The 18803-nt window shown below is 36.1% G+C and overlaps 1 protein-coding gene across 10 annotated transcripts in view; it reads left to right on the plus strand.

The window, feature by feature from the left end:
• Positions 1-18803, plus strand: part of PPHLN1 (periphilin 1) — an 81867-nt gene that overhangs the window by 24557 nt on the left and 38507 nt on the right. For 8 of the 10 annotated variants that reach the window (XM_068402400.1, XM_068402401.1, XM_068402392.1 and 5 more), the window contains exons 6-8: positions 9085-9341; positions 12792-12874; positions 17092-17214. In XM_068402400.1, coding sequence (XP_068258501.1) covers positions 9085-9341; positions 12792-12874; positions 17092-17214 — 463 coding nt within the window. The remainder of the gene's footprint in view (positions 1-9084; positions 9342-12791; positions 12875-17091; positions 17215-18803) is intronic. The other 2 variants (XM_068402399.1, XM_068402403.1) reach the window with 2 other exon arrangements.

The raw sequence follows: 18803 nt of genomic DNA on the forward strand, positions 1-18803 counted from the left end.
TTGCTCAGAGCCCCGTCCAACATGACTGTGAATGTTTCCATGGATGGGGCATCTACCACCTCTCTGGCAACCTGTTCCACTGTTTCACCATGCTCATTGTAAAAAAAATTCTTCCTTTTATCTAGTTTGTATCTACCCTCTTTTAGTTTAAAACCATTACCTGTTGTCCTGTCGCAACAGGCCCTGCTAAAATGTCTGTCCCCATCTTTCTTATAGGCCCCCTTTGAGTATTGAAAGGCTGCAATAAGGTCTTCCTGGAGTCTTTTCTTCTCCAGGCTGAACAACCCCAACTCCCTCAGCTTTTCCTCGTAGGAGAGGTGCTCCATCCCCCAGATCATCTTTGTGACCCTCCCCTGGACCTGCTCCAACAGGTCCATGTCTTTCCTGTGCTGGGGTCTCCAGAGCTGGATGCAGTACTCCAGGTGGGGTCTCACGAGAGCAGAATAGAGGGGCAAACCAGTTCAGGTTTGATGAGGTAGTAAACTCAGTATGTGTTGTACAATTTTTATCTTACTTGATGCATTTTTTCAGAATTTTGTACAAGGATCATCTAAGTAAGGCAAAGGATTATGTTAACAGAGGAGATTGAAGTGACAAGCAGTGAATTATCTTCTTCAAAAACTCTCTCTTCAGCTACTGTTACTTTTATCCCATACTAAAACTGTCTCTGTTAAACAGTATTCTGTTTAAAAATTTGTCTTTGCGTCTACATTTATTATTCACAGCAAGAATATTGTATTTTCAGTGTTGCTTAGATATGTCTATTATTTTTAGGAAAAAAAAATATTACTTCTTTGAGTCTTACTGATGCTAACTTTACCTGCTCTAAAATTCTGCCAAAAGACATATTTTATTTATCATAAATAAATAAATGTCATGAATGCAGTAAGGAGACTGATCTTCCTACAGTAAAAATCTATTTCCACAGCAGTTTAAACCTATCTATGCTGGTGCCATTCCAGTCCTTCCCTCTCCCTGGTACTGTTTCAGATGTTTGAACTCTTCAGTGAGCTGGTCCTGCATGCTAACCCACCACAATCAATTGAATAATTATCTACGGGTTTGGTTGCCTGAGAGGGAATATCAATGCCAGGTTGGGCATGGAGTGGGAATATGGATTAAAGGAAGGCTGAGAAGATTATGGTTGTGGCAGCAGCACTTTGAATCACTATGTTTTGTCATGGAGGTGCACTTTGAAGTTAACTGTTATTAAATCACTGAAATAATTGCAGACATACAGTAGATGCAAATGGATTTTTAATAAGGAATTTACCCAAGCAATATTGCTTGTCTCTGTGTTAAATATGCTCAAGTAAGTGCTGTTTGTAATATATAGGAAATGGCCTGAAAAAGAGAAGAGAGATATTAATGTATATTATTGTGATTGTAGACTGTAAACAAAGTGAAAGGAAAAAGCAAACTAGAAAAAAGAAGGTAAAGCTACGTGGCTGAATAATTTATAAGAGGAAATGTCTACCTGAACTCGGGGCTTTCTGATTTTGAACAAACTACATACTTGGCAGAAAGAAAGGAGATCAAATAAAGAAAAAACCCATTATGTACAATAAAAATTTTCTTTATATACATATATTGTCGTTTATCCTGCGAAATCCAAATGCAGATGTAGTTTGCTAACTTATTTAAATTTGCTTTTCAGAAGTCTGTACCACTATTACAAAACTTTTGGACATAAGTAAATGAAACCTTATTTGACCTAATTGCTTCAAATCTCACTTTAGTTTAACAATAAAAACATAGGAATTTGTGGAGCATTTTTCTGATATAGAGAAAAATTGAGTGTTTTTCTGACTTATAGATCTAATTAAGGGATTTGAAAAGAGAAAAAAACTAAATATAATAAGGGTATTGTGTGTCTGTGTTACTGACATAAAGTATTACTGCTTACAAACCTGTTCCACAACTTGCTCTTTTCCTTTTGCAGCTTTTTATTGATAGTGTTAGAAAGCCAACCACAAGGGTTGATCAAATTGGTATATGCTATTACAGTATACTACTTGTTTCTTTCTCTTAAGTATCAATGAACTAACAGCATTCTGCAGCATAACCATGAAAAGCCTTAAGAGCTCCTTTAGCAGGTATTTCATGGTTTCTGGGTTCTTCTGTTTAAGAATTTTAAAGATAGCCTTTGGGAAAAAGAGTAATAGCTTGCTGAACATAAAATTCACTTATGCCCCTAAAAATATAGTGCAAAAATATTTCCTTCTTTCTTTCAGGTACTTAGTGTGTATATTAGACAAATTCTTGCCTACATTGATTTGCTTGGCAAGCACTGACTGTAAAGTAAAACACAAACCCAAAAAAACCAAAGAAAACCCCCAAACAAAAAAAAAAAACAACCCAGGAAAAAAAACAGAGCAACAACACACCCCCCCCAAACCCAACAAAACAACTCTGCCAAACCCACCCCCCAAAAAAAAACCAAACTCCCCAAAAACCTTGTTTTGTTTAGAAATTTGGCGATATAAAGTTGTGAGACTCTTAAACAGCACGTATTTTTCTCTGCAGTCTTGTGTAATTTTCCACACTGATTTAGAAAATCTTTAAAAAAAATATTTACAAGTGTTCATAAACTGTTTACTTGTGTTTCATAGTACATTACTGTCCACAAATGCTTGTTCTCAATACCTTTATGCTTGCTGTGGGTAGTAATTGGGGAATTTTTTCCATCTCCCACCCCTTCAGCCCCACGTCTTTGGTACCACAGGGAAACTTTTAAAAATTCTTTCCCATGTGCTGGTCTCAGTGCCTAAGGCAGAATGATAGTAAATGTGCAAGCACCTACTTAGGAAGGTCTGTCCCATTAGAACTTTCTCTAGAAGCAATAATGATAACCAGTTTCTCTGGTCTGTTGTGGTATCAGGGGAAAAAAAAAAAAAAAAGAGTATGTGAAGATACTGTATCATGCTTCCTGTCTTCCTTCCAATTTTAAGCTTGTATATTGAGATACAAAATTTGAATGGTTTTCGTTTTGAATTAAGTCTGTTTAGGAATTGTTTCAGTTGCTACTGTATTGAGAAGTTTGTTCCTCGAGCTAGTTATTTGAACTGCTTGACTGTTCTGGGATGATATGCTGCTCAGAAAGTCAAGAGTATGCAGTCTGGCCCAGCAGTAGCATCTGTCAGTAAATATTTTATCAGTGAAATTCTGCGCTGTTGTAATTGTTGTAACTGTTAATAGAAATTGTAACTTGGTCCATCACTTTAAGCAAATCTGCACTGTGGAACTTTAGACCTATGATTAATTTCTATTGTAGAGAAATTGCAGGGACTTAGTGCTCGTTTTCAAAAAGAAGAGAAGCCAAGAAAACATGCATTTGAATGCAATTATTTTGTCTAATTTTCTCTTGATTTGTCTAAAATTAACATATTTTGTCTTTATTCTGCATACAGTTGTATAAAGGTGTTTGCTCTTGATTTTTTGAAACTTAAATCTGTGTTTTTCTGGACTCTTAACTCTTTATTTGTTTCTTGTTCCTCTATCCTCATCTGTATGCTTGACCATAGTTTCTCCCTGTCAGATAATAGAAAGAGAGTTTGAGTTTAAATATACTCTTATTGTGTTGGCTTATCTCCCAGCAAGTTTAATAAAGTACATTATCGCTGACAGCAGAAAAGAGGGTACTCTTTACTAAGGATAAAGAGGAGTGTAATCTGATTTCCAGTTTCTGCTGAAGTGCATAGCTTTACTATTCAATTAAAGGACATAGAGACATTTCTCTCTAATGTTGCTGCAATATTCAAGTAGTCTTACTTTTTATTCCCTTATCTATCATGTCAGCTGGGGGGAGGGGGGAAGATGAGCTTAGTAGATTTCATATTGAGTGATGTGAACAAGTGGCATCAGTGTGGAGTTTTAGTGTTTGCATATGGTGACTTCAGTAGTACCACATGCAGCATCAAAATCATGAAGCATTTATATATTTTTAATTTTTTGTTGTGAATTTGGTATGTCTAGTTATCCTTCTCTACTTGAGATTTACCACTGTTTCGCAATGCCTAATTCCTTTTGCCTTCATGCACAAAACTGTTAATAAGATTACATTAATTAAATCTAATTACGTTAATTTCATTTAAAGCAAATGCACCTATCACTTACAAGTACTGCAGTTACTTGCTTAGTTATAAAACACTGAAAACCCGTTGTCATAAGAAATCTGTCATCATTTCAAACGTTCAAATGAAAGCTGATGGAACCAGATGCAATTACTTATATCAACAATGGTGTAATTCACTGTATTGTTTTAGCTTATAAATCAGCATAAAGATCTTTGGACAACAGCAAGAGATTATAGTAAGTCTCTAAAGCAGAACTAGAGTAAATTGGTTTGTTGCACAAACACGTACTGCGTACTTTGGAAAGAAAGGGAATGAGTTCTGGAAGAGAGGATTGTGGCGTACTGCGTACTTTGGAAAGAAAGGGAATGAGCTCTGGAAGAGAGGATCGTGGCTGGAATCTTCCACCACCTACATTTACTTTGAAGATGTTAAAAGTAGAGATGTTCTTGACTCTTCGTGTTTGTTTTTTGGCTGTTTAACACAGCAAATCTTTTCAGAAACTTAGAGATCAGGAGTGTAGTATATTCTATTAAATGTTTTCCACATCATCTGAGTCACATTGGTAGCTCTATTAACCCCTGCAGTGTCCTGACAAAGGAAGGCAAGAGGATTTTTTATTTTTGTTTCACTCTTCCTCCCCATTCCCCTTGCCTGTGTATTATGAGACAGAGAAAGTGTATTGAGTTAAGAAGTATGGTTCAAATCTTGTCTCTTTGCACTGAAGTCTTCAGAGATACGTATAATTTCCTCAATTTATTTATAAAATGGTGTGAGTTACTTTTAGGCAAGGTTAGTAATCAAGCTCGAGCCTATAAATGGAATGTCTAACTGTTTTGACAATATCAATAATCTTTCTGAGATGGAAGGGGTCACATAAACTTCTCTGTTGACTTTTTATCTAGGTGATAGGCTGCACTCACCTGTGAGTTAGTGAAGAAATGTACAGTTTCTGCTCCACAGCAATATGCTATTGAGATGCCAGTCTCTTCGGTGCAGTCTCAAAAGTGTGAGTTATATCCTCTATGGCTGGACCATGTTGTAGATTACTGTTTTAGTTGAGAAGATGGATATCTGTATTGAGATGTAGAAGTCCAAGAGAATAGTAAGGATGAAGTCAAGAGAGCAAACTAAAATTCCTCTTACAAACAAAACTTTTTCCTGTATTGCATGTGATGTGCTTTCATGTACCCAAGTACACCTCCATTCCAGGCATTTCACATCTAGCAAGTGATTGAATCTTGCTTTTAGGTACTCTTAAAATGTAAAACTGACACACCAGTTCATGTTAGTCTTTGTTTCACATAGCTTAAGCTGTACTGCTCCCTTTTGTAAACTGGAAGGCTTCCTGTAGCCTTCAGTTCCCCACAACGTTTCTGCTGAATGGTTTGCTGGGCTTAAAATGGTAGGGAGGGATGAGACCAGAAATACTCAGTGTGGTAGTGGTATCTTAGGAAAGGTGCTGTCTCTGATCCTTTGGCAACAGAAAATCTCCCCTGTGTTGTATTCCCTTGATCTCCTGCTATGCAAAAAGCTGTACCTTTGCCTATTCAGTATTTGTGTTTTTTCCTCCAGGAAACTGGAACTGATGGTTAACTGAAATAACTCTCAGGCTTGTGCTTTTCCGTAAGATGCCCTTGGTGGATGGCATATCAGGGTGTGGCTGTTTACTTATAAAATTTTAGGAGCTCATCTAAGATTATCAGCTTTATTGAGAATTTAATGGTCAAGTTTTGTGGAGGTTAAAAATGCTAATACTTCCTGATGCAACACTTCTGAGAGAACTTAATTGTGCTTTCAGGAATAAGTGTGAGATGTGAATACAAAGTATAAAGATAAGAGGGATTCTCTATAAAAGGGATTAATCCTGTATTTGTTATTAAGGGCAGTAGTTCTATTTTAAAGTTACAGCCAAGCACAAAATTTTGCATCTCTATTAAATATTGTCCCTGCTCAATAAACCTTTTGAGTATGTGTTGGAATCTGAAGCATGTGCTTAACTGCTTTCCTGAATTGGGGCCTTCATTACCAAATTGCAGGTGTATGTTAGCTTAAGTATTTAAGGAAAAAAAAAAAAAAAAAGTAGAACAATGCTTATTTTGTTCTGTTCAGCGTAGTTTGTTACATTAATGGAAAACATCAGAAATGCTGTGCTGTTGCTATGCTGTCCGAAACAGATTTAATATAGTTAATGGCTTGAGTGTTCAGTATGAGATAGGGCCCAGTTAAGAATTAACATGGAGTGATGAAATGAAAATTTGAAAAATGAAAGTGACATTCTACTTTTTTCTGCATAATATTATTGTAGAAGAAGGCTTTTAAATGTTTTCCTGTTTAAAAGTGTGTTTCAATGATATTTTGTAAATTCCTATGTGGATATTAGACCATTTATTATACGTGTACAATAGCTGGGGTTCTGTAAACATTTCCATAATAAACTTCTCTGTATACTAGAGCTTAATAACTTGCTCATAAAAACATGCTTTGGGCATACAAGTGGTGTACTGGTCTGCCAGAAAGCTTGTGCTTTAAAAATAAATAACATTATATAAAGAGGGAGATTTAGAAAGAAATTGAAGAAAAAATGTGCTGTACCTAACTCATTCCTGATAAATGTTTGATCAATATGTTCTTTAATAAACAAAAAAACCCCCCACTTAACTAGACAAACTAGTTCAGTGCTCAGCTAATCTTTCTAGTGTACTCAAGGTCTGAACTTTCACTTTAAGTCTATTGCTACATGAAATGGTCATACACATAATGTAGATAAAGCATTAGTTCCTTATTTTCGCCTATATCTCATAGGTGTGAGAACTCGCCTGGCTTCTTTAGATTTCCTTTTGCTAAATTTAAGCGGACAAAGGGGTTTGAGTATTTCTTCATTAAACGTATTTTCTCAGTCTCTGATAATTTCAGTTATTTCCTTCTGTGAAGTCTCCTGTTAATCTACACATTTCATAAGCAGTAGTGTCCAAAGGTGGGCCCATTACTGTTAGGTCTTTGAAGAAAGCAGGAGGATTATCCTTGTGTGCATTCTGGAGTGCTTCATTCCTTGATGTAAGTATCTATACAGTGGCTACTGTATAGAGGCTATTAAATAGAATACTATTTAACAATTCCTTAATTGTTTCTTTTGCTGGCTTGCTTGGGGAGAAGAAAGTGTTGCAATAAACAGAAGAAGAAAAGATGTTTAGAAAGGAAATGAATATTGATTTTTAGCACACCTGCTAGATATAAATCCATGTAACATTGTCTTGTATCAGTTTTGGTATGCAGACCTGTACAATATGCTTTTCTGAAAGATAGGATACGTATAAAAGGCCTGTGGTCTGTTAACAGTGAAGTAATTATTTAACTGTAAAACCTGGCTTTTCTTCACTGGTGTTTTACTGAAAACCAGCGTGGCTGAGAGCTATTGATTCATACTTTAGTTTTGTATGAAAATTTCCAAAATAAAGATTTGTTTTATTTTCCTGATACTTTATTCCATCTGGAATTGAAGAAAGAAGCTGAAGAATTATCTGTATTTTTACTGGCTATGCCCTGACCCCCCCAGTGATTTTTCTGTTGCAGAATAACCTCAGTGTTGCTTGTGGGATGTTTGCTCTCTGAAGAAGAACCACTCATGCAGATGTGCTTTCCATGCAAAAAGTAAATCAGCACTGTATAAAACACATCAGTGTAGTAGGGTTTGTATGACTGTGGTGCTGCCTATGTAGTTTCAGCAGTCCAAAACACCTTTGGCACACTGAAGTCCTTTGTTACCCGTCACAAACGTGGGCCTATAACATGCTATAGGAATTGTACACTAGAGGGCTTTTTTCCTTTTCTCCACCAACATAAAATTAGCTATAGCTACGTTGTGCTAAATGAGACCACCAGATCTTTGCTTGTCTTTGTGAGATGTTCCCTTATTTAAAACATTAGACTATGATGAGAAATAGGAGAGAAAGGCAGTGAAGTAAGGTACATTCTGGCTTACTATAAATGCTTCATTTTTACTTAGCGATGCTCTGGAGGAGCTGAGAAATACTTGCTTCTCCTAGCAGTGTGTCTTCTGACCGAGGCAAATGTCACAAGTCTGGATTCAGTAGGTGTTCACTTGCATGTTTGTTAGCTTTGAGATTCTTAAGGAAAAGTTCAATTTGATAGGTTTTTTTGACCTTTACATATATATTATATTAATATAATTTGCAGGTAATCAGGACATTTGAGGTATGGTCTGGAGTAACAATATATAAATTTAGTAGAAGGTTTTGGTGTTTACTAGATTATGGTTTAAAATCAGATGGGTTTTGTGTAATACTGAGTGTATCTGTGGCATTTTACAGTAAAGTTCAAAGTTAATATTGTGTATTGTGAAAGACATAGACTTTTTAGTAGGTATAAATCTTCATATTTTCATTCAGGGTTTGACCTTGGGTGGATACATAGGCATGAGGATAGAGAGTGCAGTTTTCTTCTTGTCCTTAGTAGATATGAACTGAAATCCCTCAATGATATTTCCCGTAGGAAGGTGTATGAAATCAAATGAGGGAAACAGTCCCTTGAAAATAAGGATAAGAGAAAAATAGAGTTCAAAACCAGCCAATTAGTATGAGGAATATTTACATATACATTTTTAGCTATTGTAAATTAAGGCTTAATTTCCAGGTGAAGTGGAGTTCATCTGAAGAAATGAAATGTGAGAGTCCCAGTTCCTTGAAGGTCTCTTCCTCTTTTTAGCTGTATTATCGAGAAATAGAAAGGAATTAACTTCTAGTGATGAAGTAGTTGAATGAAATCTTAAAAAAAAATACATACATATACATATTTTTTCTACTTTCCTACTTGTTTTTCATTCATTGCCTAGTACTCTAACAATGCTGAAGATTTCAGATGTGTTCTGCAGCTGACAGGTAACCTATTTGTGTTTACCAGACATGAAATGTTGCCATTGTATTATCTAGTGGTGTTCCACAAACACTGGAAGGATAACCAAGTAACTTTTATTTTTCTGTTGTCTTCAAAGGGATGTCAGAGATGGCTTCAGAAGAAAAAGCTTCTATTCTTCTCATTATATGAGAGCACGATCCCCTCATAAGAGGGACTCTCCTTTCTTCAGGGAATCGCCAGGGAGCCGAAGGGATTCTCCGCACAGCAGATCTGGCTCTAGTGTCAGCAGCAGGAGCTACTCTCCTGAAAGAAGCAAAGCCTATCCTTTCCACCAGTCCCAGCATAGCAGAAGTATGTCATCTTTACATAAAAGAAATATTTCTTCTCAGCAAGGTAATGCTGGATTAATGATCAGAACTGGTTAGTGAAGTGAAACAGCAGCTCGCTGTATAAGCCCTTTTTCTTTACATGCTGTCTTTTACAATGAGAAAACTAGACATTTTGTACCAATTGTGTGTTGTCTGCTCTTTGGTTGTTTCATTGTACTCTCTGTTCTCTTGTGTATTTCATGTGGGGGATTGTAGGTGTTATTTTAGTAGCAGCTCTATACTGACTGGAGGAGTTTCAGCTGCACAGCTTTTTCTAGTATTGTATGTTATTTTCCTTTTAGCATCAACTGCTTCAGTTACTTCTTTATGCACTTCATTGGATTTCCTTACAAGAAACTTTGCTGTCAGCTATAGCAGATGAAGACTTTTCTTCCTGCAACCAGGGGAAAAGAGGGATTAAAAAAACTGAAGAAATTAAAGCACATACTGTTACTTACTACATTTTCTGAAAATGTTCTTAGAACTGTATTATTAGGGTTTTGAAGCTGGTTGGTTTTTTAGCAATTTCATCTCATTGTCAGATTCTCTCAAATCTTGCTTTCCTCAAAGACATGTGAAACATACCTCAGTTAAATCTATACTGTGTATGTTCTGCCTTTTAAAAGCTTGGCTGTTAATCTTTCCCAGAAATCTAATGAATCATCTGTTTTGAAAATATTTAAGGTTTTCCTATTTAAATAATTTGAAAAAAAAAAAGGCAAAATAGCTTTTTTTTAGTATACTAAAATCTTAGCCACTGCTCTTTGCACAGCTCATGTAAATTAATCTGATTTGATTTCTCTTTCTGCAAATGCTTTCTAGTGAACTATACAAACCTACTGTTCATTTTGGCAGCTTTTTAAAAATTAATTAGTTGGGTTTTTTATTCATTGATAGGCACATTATGTGTTTCCAGAGTGGCACACTGGACCATTATGTAGCACTTCTTGCCAAAAAAGATCTTGTGGAGTTTAGTTAACATTGTTTAAATACTGAGGAATCATTTCACTCTGTGTAGAATACAAATTATCTTTCTAGGTCATCGTTGCAATTCTTTTAACATTTTGTAGTAACTCGGTGAACATGAATTCCTGTAAGCGTAGGAGAGGAAGAGAGAAATATGATGTTCAGCTAAATTTGTAAGTGTTTTACATATGCAGATCATAGTTACTAGGAACAGGAAAAAAAACTTTATGCGAAACCATATAAAATTTTGGAATGTTTCAGGATTTTCCTAAAATTTTGAGCCAACTTCTATCACATTTACAGTATATTGGCAGAACTACTCAAACAGTAGTGGAGATAGCGAAGTAGAAGCAGACATCTTCACAAAATAGAAGAGATGCTGGTCAAGAGAGGAGGTTACATTTAGGTCTGTGGATTTTGGAATTTTTTTTCCAATTGCATGGTTAAACACCCATCATCTTTAAATCAGTTTTAAGAGACTAGATGGCTTGTACACTAGACTATTTCTTTATAACTGCCTGGAAAATAGTACTACTAAACTGTTACTCTAGATGACTGAATTAAAATGGCCTATTTGCAAGGTATAAATGGCTGAAATAATACTTTCAGGATCATGTTTGAATACGATTTGTCTTAGGTAAGCTCATGAATTATGTATTTAAAAGTGGGACATCTCTCATATATGTCAGCAGTACGTTTTAGTCTGTACTTAAATGGATTTACAACATGTGAAGTATACATTATTTCATGCAGAACTTATAATATGGGACCTTTTTAAATATCGTAATACTGTTTAAAATCATGCTGTCTGAATCAGTTTGGCCTGATGACTTCTACTGAAGGAGGAATATCCCATGCTCTCCAGCCCTTCATAAATTAGGATAAATACAGTATTTGAACAGAGAAAACTGGGGGGAAATAAAGAAGCTTAGTAAAGGGAGGGAAAAGGCTTATGGGAAAAGACAGGCATTCAGCTGTGGTGGGAGAGCGTGGAGAGGAGCAGGGCAGTGTTCTTTCACTGGGCCAGTCGGTAAGGGGTCTGTAGGGTGGTATGCCGAGGAGATGCAAGAAGGCAAGTAGTGATGCTCGGAAAGTGTCATGTTTGATTGTACAGGTAGGGCTTGTGGGTTCAAAATAGCCATACACATTCAGAAAAAAAAGTCCAAATAGTGTCTCCAAATTAAATGGTGATTTCTCTCTCTGCTTAACTGTGAATAATTTACTGCCACTTGTATCAGCTTATTTCATCTATTCAAGTGCAAACATATAATCCACTCAACTGAGATAATCTTTAAAGAATCCAGTGTGATGAAGGAGGCATGTAGGAGGCAGACTTACTCTGTAAATTTAAGAGGAGGTAGCTCATCCATGGGGCTGAAAAGCAGGTATTACAGGAGCAAAGCTTCTGTTACTTAGTGGTGTCAAGAGAGACACACTGTGCTCTTAAACATTTCCTATTGTTAAAAATATGTATTTGGGCATTTTGCATAGATTTTTCCTTATATTTTTTGTGTAGGTAGTGGTGTTTTAAAATGCACAGCACAATGAGGTCTTATTTTATGGCATTGAGTAAAAAAGGCAAATAGCTCAGCTATTAGGAGTGAGATGCCATGTTTGCTCTTTATTGCTTCAACTCATTAAATTAAAGTTGTATTTGTTTATGGTTCTACTGAAATAATTTATATCCCAATTTTCATAAGAATTTGATAGACTTTTTAATTCATCCCTTTCTTAATTGCATTGTTATAAATTTAATGGAAGACAAGGTAAGTCTATATTGTTTTCCATTTGTGAACAGTCAGCCATTTCCCAGTGAGTGTGAATAGTCTAGTTATTTAGGCCTACTGACAACACATCTGCTTTTCGTATTCACCTTTTGCAGATCCCTTAGATGTAATCCGTGGACCACAGGTGAAAACTAGTAGTTTACACTGCAACCGGTTCTGCTGCTGTGGGCTGCCTGTAACCAGTCTGTGGCAAGGCTGTGCACAGACTGCGATTAGCACAGTGAATTTGAATGGTCATTTTACCGATTTTAACTCTTACAAGAAAAACACTGATAATACAAAGAGCATCTGGCCCGTGGTTGTTAACAATACAGGACTGTTTCCCATGGCAAGGCTTTTCAACATACTGTGGCCTGCTAAACCAGTTCCTACGCTGCCTGGTTTCCTGGAGTGATTGACTGGTGTCTGATATTTCACCTTTTTATATTGTTACAGGAATATGAAAAACCACATCATCTTGCCACATCATATTGATACACCCTTTCAGTTAATGTTGAAAAAAAGGACAGTGGGTTTTCCTAAATATGTGAAATAATATAGCTATATCTCTTCTCTCTTTGTAAAGACAAGAAAGTGTTATCAATATTTATCAGATGGTGGAGTGTGTAGATTTCATGTGTGAGTTGAGTGAATTTCACTGCGATTTTTCTAAGCCAATAAGTATATTCGCAATATATATCTTTAATATAATTTTACAGTTGTTATTTTTTTCTTAATTGCAGGTAAAGAGAGGACAGCAGTTCAGTCACTGAAAACATCAAGAGATGCATCACCTTCGGGCTCCACAGCAGTACCCTCATCAAAGGTGAATTTTATTTTCGAGTACTTCTCACCATGGTTTCAGATTGCTCACTGTTGTTGGATTTTCTTCCTCAGTTGGAAGGAGATACTGTATGCAGCTGTTCAGGAAAGGAGCATCTTGAATTGCTCTGCAATCCAGCAGAGGGTATGTTTCCCTGATCTGGCAGGAAGGTGCTGATAGTGCTATGTATTCAATGATGACACCGACAAACCTTTTTATTCTGTATTCACTGCCTCATTTTAGGAGAAAGGGAGTTTTGTATGTATTTAAAATTGTCATTTTCCAAAGTCCAGAGTGTGCTAGAAAAGGAATGGCAAGGAGGAAAACGGGGAAGCAGTTTTTAAGAGCAACAGATCAATTGGACAGGCCTGTACTTGCACTGCACTCCTTCAGTGATTCCTAAGCTGTGACTGGATTTGGAAACAGTATGGTGAAGTGTCTGACTGACTGGGAAGATAATGTGAATAGCAATGTTGACTTGGAAGCAGGGCTGCTCGAGGAAGTGACAGGAATGATAGAGTTTACTTGGGAAGGGAGCCACATTGCAAGATAGTTTGGTAAATGCCGTTTTGTGTTCTAAATAATGCTGTTTAATTTCCCATCCAGAAAATCTTGTGGGCTGAGCACCAACTACCTAATCTTTCTAATTAGTTAAACGAACAGGCTAACAAACACTAATGAACAATCAGCATTCAATGTTATTCTGTCTGTCCTATGGCAGTAAAAACATTTTCACGTCACAGAGTTCTTGCCTGTAGATTATATTTGAGGTTAAAATGAACACTTCCACAGGACTATTTTCTCTAAATTGTTGAGAAATACTTTAATGAGAAATAAAGAAACAATGCGTTATATTGTTCTAAGTGAATGAGGTCCTGTTAAAAAAGAGCATTTGCCCTATGTAGCATGGTGTACTAGCCTGGTTCTTGAGGTCTTTTTAATAAAAGCAGTGGAATGCTGAAACAAAAAAAAATTTGGAAGAAAGAAAGGTACTTTTTATTGTGAGAAGGTCAGACTGAAGGAAATAATTAGGTGGGGAAAAAATCAGGCTTTGGTTGTGCTATGTCATTCTAAGCACTTCTCCCTTATGCAGCTCTTTTAGAACTGCGGTGCCTAGGCATTAGCTAGTTGCCAGTGTCCTTAAGCGGGGAGGCAAGCGATATATTTTCAGTGATGTAAATAAGGAAAGTAAGATAAAAGCTGTTACACACACAGGTTACACAGATTTGGATTATAAAATAAACTTTATAATTAGTTCACCTATTTTGCTTACAGACTCAGCATACAACAGCTTAATACCAAATCCTTGCTTAATACAAACCTCTGAGAACAAGGAGGCATTGCAAAATCTCTTGCTGTCCTATTAATATGCAGTGTGAGCTTGAACTATAAAGTATTCTTTAAATGTTTGCTTGCTTCTTCAGTCGGGTCTGATCTGTGCTATGTTGGGTTTTTTGCCAGCAATTTGCATATATCTGCTGGCAGTGGATATCCACTTGAAGTAAGCTACACAAAATGAAACTTTCTGTTTGATGGAAGTCATTTCCACAGACAACACAAATATTTGTTGGGTATGCATCAGCTGCAGAAATGGAAGTGCTTCAGTGACCTTTTATTGCTTTTCTCTTGAAGTCCTAAATCTGCTTGTAACATAGTGTCTTGTATCAGTGGAGCCTCTTGGGATGATGGCTGGATTACACTGACCAGTTAAGTTCTAGAAGTGCTTCACTGACATAGAAATATTGACAGAAAAAGTCCGGGCAAAACATGATGGGTCAGGGTCTTAAAATCTACTTAGACTTAAGAAATGAGTTATATATTTAATTTTATATACTAAAGGAGAAAATTTTCAATGCTTTAAGTTACAATTTAGCTTTGAAATACTTACAAAGGTATATGCTTCCGCAGCAATATCTCTTTTCACTGTAGTAACTAAATGCAAGTCTGAAAAGGTATTCTTATCTGTCTTATAGTTAATTTTTTACATATTCATGCATGTGAATAAATACATGTTGGTGTTATCTGATCTTAACCACCTGTTGAATTGACTACGGCATGAAATCTTTTGTATTTTTCTTTAACAGCTGTCTGGACTGTAAGCCTTGGAGGCTGTATCCAACATAATTAGAGCAAAAGGCAGATAGATGTGTGAGACAGGGAAAGCTTCCCAGCAAAGATAGCAGAAAACTGACAGGTTTTTGCTGTTCTTATGTTATGCATAAGGCAAAAAAAGAAAAAAGACACCTATGTTTTGAGGCAGGGGGGAAGTTTCATTGTTTTTTACAAGATATACTAGGTTGTTCATTTCTTGAAAGTTCGCAGCCTAAGTAAATGTGTTCCTGTTCTTCAGTCGTAGTGTACCTGTGGAAATACCATTACTTTATTACGTAAAATGCACTCAGGATTTTTAATATGTATTTATTGACATGCTACCTATAGAATTAAGTTTAGTGAGATTAAATTAAACAGATTCTTTTTGCTGTATTCTAGTAGATACTAGAGGGGTTAGTTTCTGTTTATGGCTTGGGGAAATATTGAAAGTCAAGTGAGATTTTATTTATCTTCATTTCATGCAAAGCTGACTGTTGGTGACAAAGATACTGGTCTTTTCTTTTGTTAGTATTGGCCAGAGCTACATTTGAGGAAAGGGAGAGATTCATAATAGTACCACAATTCAAGATTTTTTGGCAGCTAGGGAAAAGTCAGGTTAAAGGTAAAAGTCAGAAATACTATGGGGAATAAGAACATGGGGGCAAAAAACTTGTCAGCAGATAGTTTGTAGTGAGACTAGTGTAACAATAATTTTGTAGTTTGGAAAGATGAGGTGGGCTAATTATTCTATGAATTATATTACCCCTTTCTTTTAAGAACCCTCTTTGTACCCCTGCATATTGAACTTTGTCACCTCGTGACTTTGCTGTTTATAATTTTGTAATTTACAATTATAGAAAAGAGAGGTTTCCTATTTGAACATTGTGTTGCACTTCTCTTCTGGATTCAGATAAAGGTGGTGTCTTTATGACACAGAACCCTGGAAGGGTTCTGTGAATTGTATGCTTATGCCCTACTACAGCACAAAGAGGTGTTTGGCTAATATTTTACTTGAGGTAAGCACAAAAGGTCTGAAGATGAAGCAACCTTATTACAGGTCACAGTATTTCGTTCCTCTGACCATTTATGTAATTTGGAATGAACTAACAATAAGAGGGGGGAGTGTTGTTTTTTTCGTTCAGTTTTTTGTTTGGTTTTTTTTTTTGTCCCATCTGTTTGCTAAGATGGAGCAGGCATTGGGTAGAAATTGTGACAACGTTTTTCAAGCAGTTAGGATTTTTGTACCTTTTTTAGATATCCACCTTAGTGTTGCAGTTTTTAATACTAGAGTTGTATAGGTTCTTGGATGGATGCTTCTATATATACAGTTGATTCAAATGAAATACCCAGGTAGTGGTAACAAGATTTATAAAGCTAGCTATTCCGAAAATGGTTTTGGTATGTGGGTATTTGTCATTGTCTGTTTGTTGCTCTGTTAGTTAAAGCCAAATCGTATTCTTAGAGATAAATCAATTTAAAAATATTATTTATATGACTATTTCAATCTGAAAAGGTAGGTTAAAAGGCCATAAAGCCATGACTGACTGTATTATAAATGATCAACGTTCTCTCCAAATAAAAAATAATTAATTTTAATGGAAGCAGCTCTGATCATTTAAAGTACGTAGAAAATACTTTTTTTTCCCTAATTAGCATAGGTTTTATTCCCTACACAGTTTTTAATGGTTTAGTTTAAATTTGTTACAATCTTTTATGCCTGAAAATCACGTTGAATTACTAGATCACTCCACACTTGCATCTGACTTCTTAGTGCCCATTTGATCCATGTCTCTTTAAACTCAAGTGGTCTCAAATAATTTTTCTGTTGTCTCTGTCCTGTGAATTTAATAAAAATTGTTCTGAGAGTATGGTGCTTTTTTTTAATGTTTTACTGAACTTAATTGATTTACCTTTTTTTGTCTTTCTTTTTTTCTTTTTTTTCTCTGCTCTCTCCCCAGCCACTTTTCTTTTTAAAGAAACCAGTCAGCAAATGAAATAGCTTCAGCTTCCTTATTTCCTATTTTAAAATGTTTTGGTGATCTGAATAAGTGTTTATTTCAGTTTTGAAGGCGTTTTGCCATGTGTAAATACATTTCATGTTAAACCTTGACTATAATGTTTTTGTACAGGCCTTGGATAAGAGCAACAGACTCAGTTCAGAAAAGGAACTTGCAGAAGCTGCAAGCAAGTGGGCAGCTGAAAAGTCAGAGAAGGCCGATGAAAGCAATTTACCTGAAATAACAGAGTATGAGGTAAGACAGAGTATTAATCAATTTATTTTAAAGTGTTACAACAATAGACTTGTTTTTCTGTACTCTCTTGAAAGGCACATTTTGTAACTTAGCCCTGAATTTGTCTGCCTGTGCTATTAAATGTTTGTTGAAAGGAAGTGAGAGGGAGACTAAAGCCTTGTGATTTATTTATTTATTTATTTATTTATTTATTTAAAATACTCAAAACCAGAGTAGGTTTTGCTCGTATAATTTGAATTCATGTTGAGCTATCCCTGCTGTCCAGGGACTCTCCAAGGAACTCTTGCACTAGTGTAAGTATGTATGCCTATTGAACTCCTTAAAATTAGCAAGGGACTTCTGAGTCAAAATACAAGTGTACATGTAAAACATAAGACTAGAAGAGAAAATCTGGTTTACTGAGTTCAGTGCCATGCCAGCCTGCCATGTCATGTATTCCTTTTCAGAAAGCAGTCCTCCTCTGTATTAAAAATTAGGCCTTTGCCTTGGTTCTGCAGTGGGCAGATATTTTTTCCTCTGGAACTTTTATTTCATTAATAATAAACATTAATTGCCAGTTTGCAGCCATCTGTTCTTGTCCTCCTTGTCTTCTACCCATTGCTATATTGAAGTGTGATTATAGCCCTTTTCAGTCTTTCTTTTGTTATGCTGCTCTTGGATAGGATGTCTTTTTTGAATTCTGCTATGTTAGAGGAAGATGTATTTGTCATTTAAAACAAACCAAATGTCATGTAATGTTTTTTTGTAAAACAGTCTCTTTTAATTCTGTGATCATTTCATCTTCAACTTTCACTTTGCTTCAACTTTAGAGGCTCTCTAACAAAAACAAAATAGTACCTACTTTACAAAGTCACGTGTCTTAAACTTCATAATTAATCGATATGTGGTTTATATTTGTTTGTAAATAATTTGAGGGAAAATAAAAGCATCTTGGAAAGCATCAGGTTTCCTCCTTGTATTTCACACTTGTGGAACCTAAGGGCTAGATTAGAGAAGTAAACTCACTAGATCCGTATTTATCTGAACTTGTAAGTCGTGTCCATTGAGGTAATGGCTGACTGCATCAACAGCTTCTTGATACTGGACAGAAAGATCCAGTTGGATAAGTAAACTGTTCATTTCTTTCCAGGAAAAAGCAATTTAAAAAAAAGGGGGGGAGGGGAGGGGTTAAAGTGAGGAAAAAGAAGCAGCAAACTGGTGCAAGCATGAGTGCCATATGGAGGAGAACACATGCATGGACATTTCTGAGAGGTTCAGGAGAGTAACAGTGAAGAGAAAGGTCACTCCTGTTCCTGATGAGGGGAAGGTGATGCCAGGGAGAAAAGAACAGAGTGAGCCATATGGAGAAGAGTTGTTTAAGGCTTCCTCTCTGCCTCAGAGAAAATTGGAGTGACAAAACCATACAAAATAAAGAAAGATTCAAAATTAAACAATTGCAGTTGATTATGGCAGCATCTGAGATCATTTATTGACTAAGAAAGTGTGCTACAGGAATGCTAATGAAGGAGGTGAAGCATCACGTTCTGAGTCCTAGAAGAAAGGATACTGCTCACCTTGGTTAGTAGGCTGCCATCAATGAATTGCAACAG

The sequence above is a fragment of the Nyctibius grandis genome, chromosome 5 (assembly GCF_013368605.1).
Source record: "Nyctibius grandis isolate bNycGra1 chromosome 5, bNycGra1.pri, whole genome shotgun sequence".
In the NCBI taxonomy this organism is placed as follows: Eukaryota; Metazoa; Chordata; class Aves; order Nyctibiiformes; family Nyctibiidae; genus Nyctibius; species Nyctibius grandis.